The following is a 15,966-nucleotide window of genomic DNA, read 5'->3' on the forward strand; positions in this document are numbered from 1 at the left end:
GACTGTTTGTAACAAAATCCACCTTTCAACACTCACTAGACCTCGTATGTGTTTCTCATGTTCTCCCTTTACTCACAACAAGAAATGAAATAAGAGGAGTTCCAAAAAAGTCCCTTTAAAGACTAATACTCAGCAGCTCCCTAAATTTCCTCCCAGCTCCAAAACACAACTGTATAGAGTTTCAAAACACTGACAGTCAGCTGGGTGGTAATCCTGGAAATATGGGGGACTTATTGGGCATTGTATGAGACAGTGTACCTTTAAGGATACAGTATGTGATATAAACAAAGTGGTTTCCCCATCACCAAAAAAAAAAATGGACTAGCACGCTACACACAGTACAGATTAACAAATAAACAATAAAACTCTTCTACATCTCTATATATTTAAATAAAACCTTTAATCAATATGGTAAAAAAATATGGAGATTGTCCCTTGACATTGATTAGTAATAAGAGTTCTTGAAATTTACTGTAAGCCTTTAATGATAGTAAATCTGTTGCCTGTCAGCTAAAACTTTGTCACCATCAAGTACTTGTCAGATTCAAATGCCAGCAGCAGATTCAAATAACAAACAAAGGAGAATTAGATTTGGACAAGTTCAGTCCTGCCCTTTATTTTCTCCGATTTAGATCTGGCGCAGTCATAATGAGGGCAAAGAATGAAAGTGATGAAAACTGAGAAACTGCAGGTGTGATAAGTAGCTGAAGGCATGAAGCAGTGAAACTGCCGTTTGAACAGAGTGAGGAGAAAGACGTCTTGTCATATTATGTTTTAACATTAACTTAACTTTATGGCGAGAGACATTTTTTTTATTGCATTTGAATTGTGCCACAAATTTCACATATATTATTTGAAAATTTAAAATAGTTTTACAAGTCAAGAAAGTCTGAGTTTGTGGTAGGTTTGTTGTAGTTTAGTTGAATGTGAAACCACTCAGTGAACGACATCTCTCATTGCTCACATTATATTTCAATACCAATTTCGCTGTCCTGCGTAATATTATCTAACCTGAAATGTTTTATCCAGTGACTCCTGGTCCGTTTATCAGGCAAGAAGAGCATGAAAGTTTAAAAGCTGCTGTTATGTTAGCTTTTGAAGGAAGAAAGTCATGACTTCACTTAAGCAACTTCTAGGTGTGTAGTCTTTCTAATTATGTAAATTGATTAAAATCATATGTGTGATTCGTGAAACACTTCAAACAGGAACCAAAAAATTGCCACTGACTCCACGTCATATTTTTTCCAGAGATATGGTGCGTTGCTTTTACCTCCAAGGACAGAATTTTGAGCTGGGAATTACATCACACCCAAGCTGGCCACATTTTAGTACAGCAAGTCAGAATAAACTTGTTTTGAGCTTGATAACAGTGAGGAGTCAGAAATCTAAATTTACGGGGCATTCCAGTTGAAATTTCTAACTAGGAAGTTGGAATCTCTGAGTTTCCAGTTCAACGCACCGTTAGGTCCCATGGTGGTCCGTTGGAAGGGGCGTGATTTCACCTCTATGTGGAGTTGAATGGAATTTTAGGACGAGTGTGTAGGATTTAAGGCTCAGTCATGCTCGCTTTACTACAAAACATGGATGTTAAGGAACACATATACAAAGTCGTTGCAGGAATGTAGTTGCAATGTAACTTTTGCAAAATGTGATGTTGTAGAAACCTACCAAGTGAAATTCCAGAGTGTCCTCGCCAGCTCGTTATTTTAAACATTGCTGGAATGTTGCCCCCGCGTTTCCACAACTTTGTGAAGATGTTGTGACCATTTAGCATTGCTGCAGCAATGTCATTATATAAAGTGTGGGAAATGTCATGCAGAGGATCTTGAACAAACATTGCAGATATACCATAGAATACTTGTTATGTTGTAAGGTTTCAGCAACGTAGTGGCAATGTAACTAACACTGTAACTGTAATGTTGCAGTAACTTTCATCCAATGCCACAAATGATATGTCACAATCGCAACATTGCAGGGAATACTGTGTTTGTAAAGAAGAAGAAGAAGAAGAAGAAGGTAGGGTTGTGTATCTCTTAAGAAACAGCCAAAAGGCAGTGTTCTAGATGGCGGAGGTCTGTGTGCAAATTAAATACACTGCAATATGTGAACTTCATTACTGCGTATCGTCTCGCTTGAACTATTGGTTACACTGTACACTGACCCCATGACTTCCAGAGGTACTGCTCTGTTTCGTCCGTATCCGTAAGCTTTCAGAAAATGTGCACAAATACTGAAGAAATGAGCAGACAATGGTCAGAAGGCTCCATCCGTATCTGTGTGTGAATCTAACTTTTAGCATAAATTAAACATGGCGGTTCAACATGAGGACGCATGTCCCAGATATAAACGGCTCATTCTAAGGTAATGAAAACACAATGATTCAGGTGATTATGCATGAATGAAAACATAATTATGAATATATTAAACTTCCTCCAATACATACTGGACCCACAAATTAAGAATTTAACTCACTTTCACAGTTCACAATTCATGAGAAAAACAGCTAAAGAAAGCAGCCAGGTGGTACTTTGGGAAGTTTGGGAAGGGGTTCCCCAGTTCAAGATCCTTCGTTCAGACTACACTCTCTTCTCCTTTGAGAGCACAAGAATAACATCACATCATTTTCTTTACTGGCATGATCTCTTGCATGTGCTGTGGTACAACTGTCCCATATGCTATATTTAGAGGGAACACTGAGTTGTCTGTTGTGCATGCCACTTACAGTAGCCAAGCTTGTTTGCTTTCCCCCAGATATGATATCAAAAAAACTGAACGAGTCACAGCAGACTTAAGTGTGACGACCAGTATTTCTTGTGATGTAGTAGTCAGTTGATAATGTGCTCAGTCTCTCTTTTCATGCTGTGTTTGATAAAGCCGGGGGGGAAAGAAAGTAGGTCAAGTCCTGATGCTTATTACACAAGTAGATTAAGGTAACCAGTGACTACATCTGATCATCAAGACAATATCTACATGTGAATACAGTTTGTTCCCCTTACATCACTTTATCTCACTGCTTGTGTGTCATAAAGACATTAATTTGACCCATTTGTGAGGTCGTTCAGTAGTTTTTAGTGATGTTGTATTGAAATGCATGCTGTTGTGAAGTGTTTGGTTTTTTTTTTGGTCCATCTTTTGTATTTCTACTGGCCTTAATGAAGACCTGGGCAAAATACGGTCCAGGGGCCAGATCTGATGCACTGAAAAGTTCTATGTGGCCTGGAAGAACATCATGAACACTTGGAAATATTGCAGTTAAAGGGATAGTTAATCCAAAAATGAATTCTACTCTGATTCTATGCTGATTGAAGGTTGGTTTTAGTTTGTAGAGTTGTTAGAGTTGTAGAGCCTTAGCTTGGAGTTCACATGCGTGTGCACACCATCTGAACTGGGTGTGCAGTGTGACGGTGTGTATGTGTGTGTGTGTGTGTGTGCAAGTGAACAGCATGTTGGGGCTTTGGGAGACTTGGATAGTCTTTTTACAGTTGTTTTTTTCCGTTCAAAAACTGGTCACCATTCACTTAACTTGTTTAGGAGATTCTGCAACACTGTTTTTCAGCATGAGGGTGAGTAGATAATGACTGAATTTTAACGTTTTGATGAACTATCCCTTTAAAATCTAACAAATACAGTCAATATCAATCTCTAGTAAACTATCATCTATTGTACCATTGTAAAGATAATGAACTGTACCTTATATTTAACTGTAACTGCCATACATCCACGCTGTTCATCTGTTCTTCTATTGTTACTGCCTCTAGCGTTGCCACCTGCATCCAGCTGTAAAACTTCAAGTTTTTAAGACCCTGTCAACAAAAATTATTTGCCCAGGACTCCACCACATGATAATTCAGGAAGAGTCACCAACACTAGAAGTTCATTACTATGTTAGCCAACTCTTAGCTCACAGACATCTATGTACCTGTTTGCCTATACAGAAGACTTCTGACTATTCCAGTATTAGAGATTCGGCCATTATTAGGACCTTATATGCAGGGGCATTTCTAGAGAGGGGGCACTGCCCACCCCTGTCCAGTGAGAGGTGGGACCTCAGTTGAGTATTTTTAAATGTGCATTTGTTTGTTTTTTTATGTAGTAATTTTCCCCTAAATTTACTAAAACAATAACAAAAATAAAAGTATTTTTCATGATGGAGTGTGGACGATGAATTTAGGATCCTGCCACCTGAGCAATAGAGGAACAATTTCTTTTTGTGGACTTAAAGAATAAAGTATGGAATCTTTATATTATATATTTTTTGATGCCACTGTTGTGTTGTTTATCTTTTAAATAAACATTTTAAACACAGTAATGTAATAAACTGTAAGATTCTGTAATGTTAGTAATTAAAGTACATATAAGACATGTTACATTAGTGTTCATGTTTGCCCCACTTAGGCAACCCCAGTCAAAAAAGTGTGGAAACACGCTTGCTACATGACCTTTGTGTCTGCCCCACAGCTTGTGCCCCCCCTTGAAAACTAACTGCCCACCCCTGCTTTAATGTTTAATTATAAAGACATAAAGAAAATCCTCCCATGAAAAATGTAATTAGTGCAATGACAAAATAATAAAATAAAAATAATAAATAATAATAAAATAATAAAACGCTGCAACACCACAAGAAACACTAGGCCAGAAAGCCAGACCTACATTGAAGAAGAGTATACTGTGTTGTGTAACAACATCATGTTTGCATTAAGAGGTACAATCTGGGTTGATGTCTTGTAGGGTACAGCTTATGCAACTGGATGCATAGCGAAGCAAATCCAACAATTTTTTCACAGCCGGAGGAAGGAGTTCTGTGGAAAATTCCAAGATCGGGTATGTTCTCAATTAAGGCGGTCTACTCCACCGTGACATTCAAGAACCACCTCCAGAATGACTCGGCACTTTTACTGTGCAGTGTGCCAGTGAGTTATGTACACATCAATGAAACAGTCATTCATGCCCAACTTACTATCAAAGCATATTTAACTTCTTTAAATTTGTATCTATTTATGACCCGTAGAGACACAGTCATACCGAGTCCAGTCAGATTGAAGAGAAATACAATCATGTCAAACAATATTTTAAATGAAGCATCTGACTGAAGCGCACACTTCTCAAGTTCAGTGTACGCAAACACGCATTTGTCTTCTCCTTTATTTCTTTGAAGCAGTCCTGAGAGAAAAACACGCTCCTTGCTGGAGGTCTGGAAGGAACACAAACACCCTGTAAACTAACAAACCACAAGCTTTTCAATCCCAACAGGGACTTCCTGGATGACGCTCCTTAAAGACAGTTGTTAGCACAGCTTCGGCATCCGGGTTCATTTATTGCGTCACCGCAAACGACACTTACGTAACGCTCACCGCAGCTTTGTTGTGACAGCTTCAAGCAGACAAATACAAAGACACAGAGTCACGAACGTTTCAGCGCCCCCTGACCAGCTCTGAATTATTATTTTTTGTCATTGTCACTTGACAAAAAACATGATTTCTGTACAAAGATGTTCATTTTTGGCATCAAGGACGGTACAAACTTAGAACTTGAAGTATCCTTTTGGAAACAACTTAAATTTTTGATTTTCAAACACTACGACTTTAGATTAGGTGAAATGTTTTGCAGACTCTGCATACATACATACATACATACATACATACATACATACATACATACATACGTACATACATACATACGTACATACATACGCACAATGACACAGTTATGTAACTATAACAGATAAAATCAGAAAGCATACAGTTGCCGGTCATAATGTTGGCCCAGTTTCAGAGGTCATTTTCAATTTAACCAACCAACCCACAACTGTGTTTATGTTCACTGTACAAAAAAAAAGTTTTAACACAATTTTTTGTGCCTGTGCTGCCTTTTAAAGGACAAGTTGAGGTAATTCTTGATTCAAAACACATAAACATTTCTGGTCAAATAAACTTTATATTAATTCAGCTAATTCAACTTAAGTTTGAACCAACAACCTTTCAGTCATGCTGACTACTTACAAACAAATTTGGTTTGATACAATACATGAAACCTTGATCAACTTATAAGCGTTAGGTGTTACGTACTGAATTCAATACTAACCTTCATTGTGGTTCACAGTGTTTTCATTATTGTGGGGAAAAAAGCATCCATGACTTATTTTAAAGTGTATGAGACCAACACAAGTTTTCATCAGATTTGTTTTTTCAAACCATAAAAAGAAGAGTCTAGATTTAACTGTCAACAATGCATGCTGGGAAGCCTGCTAATACTGTATGCTCATCATGATTCTTTAGAAACTTAATTTAAGGGGTTGATTGAACTGTGGACAGTACATTCATTCAACTCATCATTTCAAGTCAAAAGACTTAAGGTTCACTGTAAAAATGAAAAGGTTGAGAAACTTTTAACTTTTAAGAACTCAACTCACTGGAGTGGAAGTTAATAATGGTTATATTTCAATATTTTCAGTTAAAACCATTTTTATTTCAGGCACCCAAATAATGACACTGACACACTATGACACTTTTTTTTTGAGTTCCTGAAACTCAAAGATTCAGGCTTATCTAAAAGAAAGGTAAATTATCTGAACTAAAGATTACAGGTTGGAAAAACTTTTATATAGTTTACAACATTTAAGAGTTTGAGTTGGGCTCAAAACTGACTACATTCTGAAGGGTTCTGAAAATAAATACCAGAAATTTTAAGTTTAATTAACTTGAATAAATAAAACATCTAAATTTACATTAAGAAAAAATAGTTGATTCCACTAAATCTGTGTATTCATGATTTTTTTGTGTTGTCATATTATTGACAGATCTTCATTCTGTTTTTTTGTTGTTGTTAATTTTTGTTGACAGTGTGTATTTTTTTTGTTTGCATGACTTATTGCTAAAAAATGTGGCAATGATATCCTCTAGTCATGACCATTAGTAAACACAGAGGACATTTTGTTCAATATTTCTGAATGCTTACAGGGAAGTTACCTGTATGTTTGTGGTGCTGCTGTGTGGGAGACTGCACGGAGACTAAAACTTGATATGTGCAGGACTAACAGAGTGTATCTGAATTTAAGAGGGAGCTTTGTAAATGTGATTTGTGAGGGGTTCAGTTTCAATCTGCCCTTCTGGGAAAAGGCACTAAATGCAGAACAACACTGGCCATTTAATCAGGACATTAGCCTCACGAGATCTCAATTAATTTACCACAAGCAGGCCACTCAAAGCATGTCTCTACAGTGTCCTCCATGCCAGCCACACAAGGATTCTGTCCAATAGTGACTCACATTTCAGGAGAAAAGACAATATAAGAAAACCAAGATATCCAAAACCTGGTGTACACATTGTCCTATTTTGCAGAATAAATGTAGAAGTGTTCAAGAACACATGAGGAGTAATACCATCCTTCTCATTACTGCTTCCAACACGAGTTTGAATGGTTCCTAAAACCTCAGCAGGAAAGGGATACAAGACCACCTACTGATGAAAGAACTGAATTGCAGCTTATTTATCATCTAAGAACAAGAGCGGCACATAGTGTTCTCAAAATCAGTCATGCCAAATGAAAAACACTCCCCATTTTGATCTTTTTAGCAAATACACGTACACACGTGCAACTATCCTCATTCAAAATTCACATAATTGAAAACAAAGCCTTTTTGTTTCCTCGAAAAGAGAAAAAAACAGCTGATAGGCATCATTTTTATTCCTGTCCAAATGTAAAATACAGAACTCTCTGTTAATGTTAAGCAGCACAAGTCCACAATAAGATGTTTTCAAAGATTAACTCTGAGTTTTTTGCTTTTGTTTGGGGCTGGTGATTTTCCACAGTCTGCGGTTCATGTGTTCATAAAATAAGAAGTAAACAGCGACATCTGAAGGCCATTGTAAGGAACTACACATGGACTTGCAAGAAATGCAAGCTCCAGTGATATGCAGCATTAGTGTGATACTGAATTTCACAATCACTGTAGCCTAAAAAGGCTGTGATCACAAAGAGATATCAGCCTATCATAGGCGCTTCAATGGAAATGACAATTAAAGGTCCAGGGTGTAAGATTTAGGGGGATATATTGGCAGAAATGGAAAATAATATTCATTAGTATGTTTTCATTTTAGCAATATCAGTGCTAATAATGATGTTAAAGTACACCCTCTTATGTAATATTGCAATTATACAACAGGGTACAGACAAACTAAAATATATCATCAAGATTTATTCATATTGTGGGGCAATTTGCTCTCAAAATACAAAACTTCTTGCTAGTGTTACTGTATTTCTGTTTCCCTGGAAACACATGGGGTCTGTCTAATAACTAGAAAACAATCAGCCATGTCATAAGAACTCTGATGTAATGAAACCTAATTTACTACTCCAGCAAGTAGTAAATTATTTGTTAGGTCAGTCTTACTATAACTAAGATATCTGCTGAAAAAAAATATTTTATATGGACGGATTCAGCTACTGTGTCCACAAACTTCTCATGTATTTTTAAGCTGGTAGCACTGTGTCACAGACTCACTGCTGCACAGCTGATGGAGGAGCTGAATGGAGTTTTTCTGCATTAAACATGTCCAACAATTAATTCTGTAAATGTTACTTAAACAGCTACAAGACAAAGTCTAACAGGAGGTCAGAGTCTATAATAGACCCATTGTTGTTTGTGATTTATTTCCATTTAAAAAAAAAGTTTTTAAAACATCCTCCTTTTAGTTGGAGTAATACTTTTAGTGATGAGCATGGTGTGCTGTCATGCTGAATTGAGCACCTTCTAAATGTGTAGTTGACCAATCAGATTGCTTGGCTGGAACTACCTGCTGTATAATAGTGTATGATCACCTCCAAATAAGATTTTTTTTGTGTTTTCATTACTTTATAATGAGCCATTTACATCTACAGAGGGCGCATGGCCTCTTCCATGGAGTCTGACATGTTGCCCTGCCATCTTTCTACAATAGTCTAGAATAGACAAACTAAATGTTGGGACTCATGGCCACTGTAGGTTCTCCAACATGCTTGGAAGTTCATCACTAGATATGTTGCAATATGATATGATACGATACGATACAAAACAATATGATACAATACAGTACAATATGATATGATATGAAACAATATGATACAATAGAAAACAATATAATACGATATGATGTGATGTGATGCAATGCAGTACAAAATGAAATGAAGCGATACACTATGAAATGATAAGATACAAGGTGATGCAATGCAAAGCAAATGAAATAAAACAATACAATATGAAATAATACAATAGGAGATGAAACGATATATGATAACCATCAGTGAGATTGTACTAGTATATCTTAGTGGTTATATGTAACATCAGCATCAACATTTTCACAGATACCAACATTACCACAAACCTCAGTACAAACACCTTCCTAGTGAACAACACTGCTGTCATTAAATCCTACACACTGGTCCTTTAAGGCATAAATATGTGAGCATTTATTTCGTAATGATCATTAGCTCACTTGTGGCCTCATAACCACATAGGCCTAGCCAGTTAAAAAAAAATGTCATGTTGGTGTAACATTAGCAGGTTGGCTGTGCATCAGTGGGCCTTTTTTAAGTTGAAGAGCTGTCAGCAATACAAGAAACTCACTTCAGTCCAGTCTAGGCCTGATGGTAAATGTAACCTACATTATATACCGGAGCAGAGGCCCAGAGAGCAGCACACAGGGTTGACTTTTTATTGATGTGGCTACTCATGTATTGTCGCTAAAATAGACTTGAAACATAAGTAAATGCTTCAGGTCACAGTTATAACCGTGACACAGAGCGGGACACAACCTGAGATATGAGCCTGCATGGAGCTGGTGAAGACACAAGCTGACAGGACCAACGTCTTTTTAGAGTGTTGCAATATAGGCGCATTTGTCGGATACCACTATAGCATTACCCTTTTCCATTTTATAATGCCTGGTTGTACTTCTTTGGCTATTTTGATGAAAGTAACGCAAAGTAGTGTAACACATGACTCTGCACAGGCCACTGGTGAACTTGGTGGGGGGTTGGGGGGCAAATGTGCCCCCATGTTTGAAAAATACACTGATCCTATAGTAGATAAACAGATGTGTATGAATTTGGATACTACCATTAGTACACTGTCATGTAGTACACTTTGCACAATACGTACTCACTTGTATAGTGCATGAATTTCGACAGGGTAGTGCTATCTCAAATCGAGAATATCCATCGTGTCCTTACTGGAAATGCCAATCACAGCTTCTTCTTCTTCTTTGTGGGTGAACTGATGCTGGGTGGAGCTCTACTGCCACCCACCAAAACATCTACCATCTTATTTATTCATTTGTGTTCAATTTCACTTCATTCAACATGAATGTCCCTTTAATTCTATTGGCTTTTGTTTGCCCTCTGCATCTCAGGATGTTAAAATACACCATAATCTCTGTCGACAATGGGCTACATGCTAGAAAGATAGTTGGTCTCTACATGCCTCTAAAATGTAAAATGTAAAATAGTTCCCTGTGTGTTTTTACATAAGTGTAATAATTGTTGTACTTCAAGTCAGATGAATAAATTTAATCTAAACCAGGGAATGAAACTATTTCACCGTAAGTACATCACAACTTTTGGTGTGCTGGTGCCCTTTTTATTTTTTTATGCCCCTGCCCCACAGGCAGCTTGAGTCCACCCCTGATACAGACAGCAACAGAACAGAGCAGTACAATTATCTAGTTATCTCAAGATTATGGCAGAAAATAAATAATTGCAACCACAGCTGTTCTTGGCTTCCGTAAAAAAGTTCTGAGTGTCCCTATATTTCCTTTACAATCATATTGAGAAGAGTACTTTCAAACTGATGTATAAAAAGCACAAATTAGTACACAGAATTAGTGACCAGAATGCAGGAAATGGAAGTATCTGACATTCAGAATCTCATGGGGGAGGACCAAGAGATCCCCCACTTGATTTGATTTCCGCTGGAAAGGTGTCCTTTACTTTTCCACAATGAAGGTGGCAACTGTACTTAACAGTAACCTAAACGTTAGCAAAAGATTTGAACACAAAGTAACTTGGTATCTAACTTTTTTCTGTCTTTTGACAACTTCATGGGAAATTACAGTTCCTCTGATCCTGACTATGTAAATTATTCAGCGAGCTATATACAAACGTGTGGTAAGCGAAGTCAGTGAAGGTAAGCTGAGCCAGGCCGTTAAGATATCATTGCTGTGCTGACTAGCAGGATAGATGCTGACCCAGAGACAGCTGCTGCCAAACTCCGCCTGTTAACACCACTGCACATCTCCCATAGAGTTACACTAGAGCTGGGCACCAGCATATCTCTGTGGCATCTCCTACGCCAGACCTGTTCGGAGGGAGAGTGCAGGGTAAGTAAAGTAAAGTAAGTAAAATGCTCTGGACTTGAAGTTAAGATTCACGAGGTCGACTGAGTGTATTTCATTTTTATGGAAAGCAAAATCCCTGAAGGAACATATGTTGGGGAATTCGAGTGTCATATGACCGCAAAGTGCAAGGTTACGTGAGGTATATACACAGGGGACTGGCGAATGGAGCAATAGTTGCAAGCAGGTCTGTATGGTGATACTCATACTATGAGGAAATTACATCCAAATGTGATATGATCATTTATATTCAGAAAGAAATGGAAACAATGATTAAAGTCCCATTAGGCTTAAATGAGAATAATAATAACATGCTCTGTGTATTTCATTTTTCAGGTCTTCTCAAGGAGGCATCAGGAATTCCCTGAACTGCTTAATACTCATGCAGATGATTTCATGCCTCACTGCACAGGTGACCATGGCTGATGAAATCTCCCTCGGGACGTCTGACAGGCAAGTTGTTGAGAGGAGAACTAAAAGGAAACATCACAAAAGGCATTGTGTCACTCCCTCTCTCACAGATGAACAGATCTTGATCAGCGCTCACAGTGTGAAGACAGACTCTTCGTTGGGCAGTATTTGTGTCGGTATGAACACACTTACGGAGAGCAGTGACACTGGAGTCCTTTATCTGAACCCTCAGTCTCTTGCGGATAAGTTTGCTGAGCTTTCACAAGAAGACCAAACAGAACTTAGTGGTGACCAAGACCGCAGCAGTCCAGAATTGTTACAATGCACTAAATATATTGAGAACAATAAAATAAATGGATCTGATGAAGGGCCCTTGGATGCTGTGCAAAAGAAGGAAAGGAACTGCTTGAAATACCTCAGGAGCCAAAGTGATGCCTCAGTCAAACAGAGGGCATCTAAGCTCAAGGAGCTGAATGTTGAGGAATATTCTCCAGGTGGAGGTGGGAATAAGACCAAAAAGAAGAACTCAAATAATCGCCCTGTTAAGAAATCACTTAAAAAGCGGGAAGACGACAAGATCCCTCGACTTTTGGTAGCGATGAAGAAACGCAGTGGAGTTGACACAGAGCAGCGTCCGTTCAAGTGCACGCACTGTCCCTGGGCTTTCAAGAAACTCTGCAACCTGCAGAGTCACTTACAAACACACACTGGCCTCAAGCCACATGTGTGTGATATATGTGGCAAGGCTTACTCTCACCAGGGCACACTGCAACAGCACAAGCGTCTACACACGGGCGAAAGACCATATCACTGCCCCTTCTGTGTCAAGACCTATATCTGGTCCTCGGATTACCGCAAGCATATCCGCACCCACACTGGTGAGAAGCCCTACGTCTGTGACACTTGCGGCAAGGATTTCATTCGCTCCTCTGACCTGCGAAAGCACGAGCGTAACATGCACACAAACGACAAGCCCTTCCCATGCACGCACTGTGGCAAGACCTTCAATAAACCCCTGTCCCTGAAGCGTCATGAGCGTAAACACCTCGGGGAAAGACCCTTCTCCTGCCCCGACTGCGGGAAGGCCTTTGCTCTGGCCAGTCGTATGGCAGAGCACCAGAAGATCCACACAGGAGTGCGACCGTACGTCTGCTCGGTGTGCTCCAAGTGTTTCACAAAGTCCTTCAACTTGACCGAGCACGAAGCCATTCACAGCGGAGAGCGGCCCCATAAGTGCATGGAGTGCGGCGTGGCGTTTGCCATGGCTTCCCGCCTCGTTCGTCACCAGTACATCCACAATAAAGAAAAACCTCACAGCTGCACAGGTTGCAGCAAGAACTTTAGCCACCTAGAAACACTAAAGCTTCACCAGGAGCAAACCTGTGCTGGGAGGATCTTTGTATGTGTGGAGTGTGACAAATCTTTCCAGTGTGCCTCAAAGCTTGCACAGCATATGTTGGACCACAGGGACAAGAGTGTTTGAATCTGTTTAAAGACAGGCACTGTAGTCATCCATCACTGTTAGTACTCTACTACAGTTTACAACTGTATATCTTAATGCAGTTGTATCATTTTTTCACATGTTCAGTTCCAGACACAGCAGATCCATGCAAGGTCATAGAGCACCAGTTTATATATGCTAAGGTATGTATGTATGCATGTACTGTGTGTATGATAATTGTGCCTTATGAGTTTTAAAACCTGTCACACACACACTCTGTCTTCATGGTGCTGGGTTCCCATGAGAATGTTAGGGGATAAAAATTGCCAGCACTGACACTGGATCTGACTCACTAATTAAAGAGCACACAGAGCATTAAGAATATAAATGCAGTTTATAATACACATAACATTGCCACTTTATTTAGGAAATTAAAATGATTCAGGAAAGGATTTAAGAAAAGCAGGCAACTTATCATTTTAAATGTAATAGCATACCTGGGTCATTCTGAATCTGGTGGCCGAAGCGGGACATGCTAACTTGATTCAAGTATGGATGGCACTGAGCGTGGAATTTTAGAACGTGCATCACTTCATCACCCTGAATTTATTGGTATGGAGGGTGAAATACCAAACTTTAGCATCAGTGACATTAGCCAAATATGACAAATGACAGCTTTGATAACCAGTATACCAATGGAGTGTCTACTTGCATCATGGTGACAATAGTCACATGGCAGCTATGTGGCTATTTACACTGAGCCTGCTAGTTTAGCTGTAAAAAGCAGCAAAGTCTTTAGAGAGGAGGTCGTGTTGGATGAATAGGTTGAACACAAACGTCTAACCCAGAAGACTGGGGTTTGACTTCTGTGTGAAACTAGAGGGCGATGTTGACCTTTAATTTTTAGACTTATTTCCCTTATTGATGTCAGTCTCTCTATTACTATTATTTTCAGTTTTCAGTGGCTCTAGTGGCTCAGTTTGGTTAGGTTTAGGCAGCAGAAGTACTTGGTCGGGTTTATAAAAAGATCATGGTTTGTCTCTGTCATGTGGAACTGCCAGTGTGGCTATTTACACCCTGGGTGCAAATAGCACAGTTGGGTACTGACACCTAAGTGCGAATCACATTTGCATTCCATATTGGATGTTTTGTTTCATATGTGGTTTTAAAGTTTAGGTTCTGCAGTTTAATTTAATTTCACATTATTTTACATATGTAATCAGAATTTGGGGTGAAGAAAACAAAACTACAGTCTTTTTCAAAGAAAGTGACAGTAGTGCAGAAACAAGCCTGAGTTGGTGAGTTACTACAACACCACCTGCTGCAGTGTGATGAAAATCTCTTCAACACACAAAATGTTAATTCTGCCACTAGGGGTCTCTCACATTAGAACAAGAACATGATGTAGTATAATGACACAATGAAGTAGCATGGGATCATGGGAGTTGCTGTCTTCATTGTTAAAAACAACCACCATTGCCAATGAAAATCTATCTGACATGACTCCAAAAAATCATATTCATGAACAAGATAATTATTAATTATCATTAATTAAGTATTAATTAATGCATTAATTATTCTCATTACATTTAGTTCTGTTCACCAACTTCTTCAGTCTAACAATTACCACTATTAGCTTGAATAAATTACAGATTTCTCTGGGTTTGAACTTTGTTGGAAACATTTGGGATAATACAAGTAGACAACTTAACAAAATATATAGCACAGGTCTAGAGTTTTTATACATTTTAACGCGGAAATGTTATTTATTATAGCCTTAATAGAGTACATACACAGTATCTAGCCTATTTTTTGCTGAATTTCAATATGCATGCAATGTCAGTTGTAAATCTATGTGTTTTTCATAACGCACAAAAAACATGTTTGGTTTGTAAGACATGTAGGATCTCAGGCTCTTGTTGATAAAAGGGAAACAACACTGCAAACCTGTAGTCTTAAAAAAATATGTTTGATGATGATTCTCAATAAAAAAACAAAAAACTAAATGTTTGGTCAAAATTTGAATTGTTGAATAATTTAAAATAATAATGACACCAGTTATGCTACAACAAAGTTAACCAAATATAAGAAGAAGTTACATATGTGTCAAAAGAGGAGCTGATTTTTTGTATGCCATTTGAAACGGCCTTTCATAAAGCCATCCGTTCTGACTGTTGTATGCTCTGACATGTTTTTGGCTGGCAGTAAGTGGTGGTTAGTGGTAATCCTGGTTGACTGTGTGTGTTTAGTTGCCACGGTCAGTGTGTCCAGCTCGCACTTGGCAACTGCAGACTAATGGTAAAAGGAGACGACACCTGCCGTGTTGTCACTTACTCTCCATTAAGTTAGAGGCCCTGTTTGGAATCCAAGTTATTTGTTGGCAAGATGTATTTATTCAATACTATATTCAAGACTGATTAAGTGGTAATTAATACATTTCATGTGCTGGTACAGAGGTACAAAAAGCATTGACATAATACATAAAGCCATAAAATGAAAGTAAAAAAAAAATCTCAAGTACATCAAAACATTTACAAGGTGACAGTAATAAAAATGTTCCAAAATATAATTCAGGAGTATATATTACTGTGTGTTTTATATACATTTTAAGGTGCCTACTCTGGCTTTGTCATCACACACGCATTTATATAATAGAACTATTAATAAAGTCCTTCTTGCTGGGGGCGTAGAGTGTGTTGGCTGTTTGCCTGGCAGAGGACTTTCCCACCCCCCACCTCACACCATGTG

The 15,966-nt window shown here is 38.4% G+C and overlaps 1 protein-coding gene across 1 annotated transcript; it reads left to right on the forward strand.

The window, feature by feature from the left end:
• The first annotated feature begins 11,748 nt into the window (after nt 1–11,748).
• Nucleotides 11,749–14,165, forward strand: znf648 (zinc finger protein 648). The gene has a single exon (XM_084722480.1). It carries the CDS (start codon nt 11,749–11,751, stop codon nt 13,258–13,260), a length of 1,512 nt encoding a protein of 503 aa, XP_084578606.1. The 3' UTR covers nt 13,261–14,165.
• Nucleotides 14,166–15,966: the final 1,801 nt, after the last annotated feature.

The sequence above is a fragment of the Lutjanus erythropterus genome, chromosome 7, assembly GCF_056507025.1.
Source record: "Lutjanus erythropterus isolate fLutEry1 chromosome 7, fLutEry1.hap2, whole genome shotgun sequence".
Taxonomy (NCBI): Eukaryota; Metazoa; Chordata; class Actinopteri; order Lutjaniformes; family Lutjanidae; genus Lutjanus; species Lutjanus erythropterus.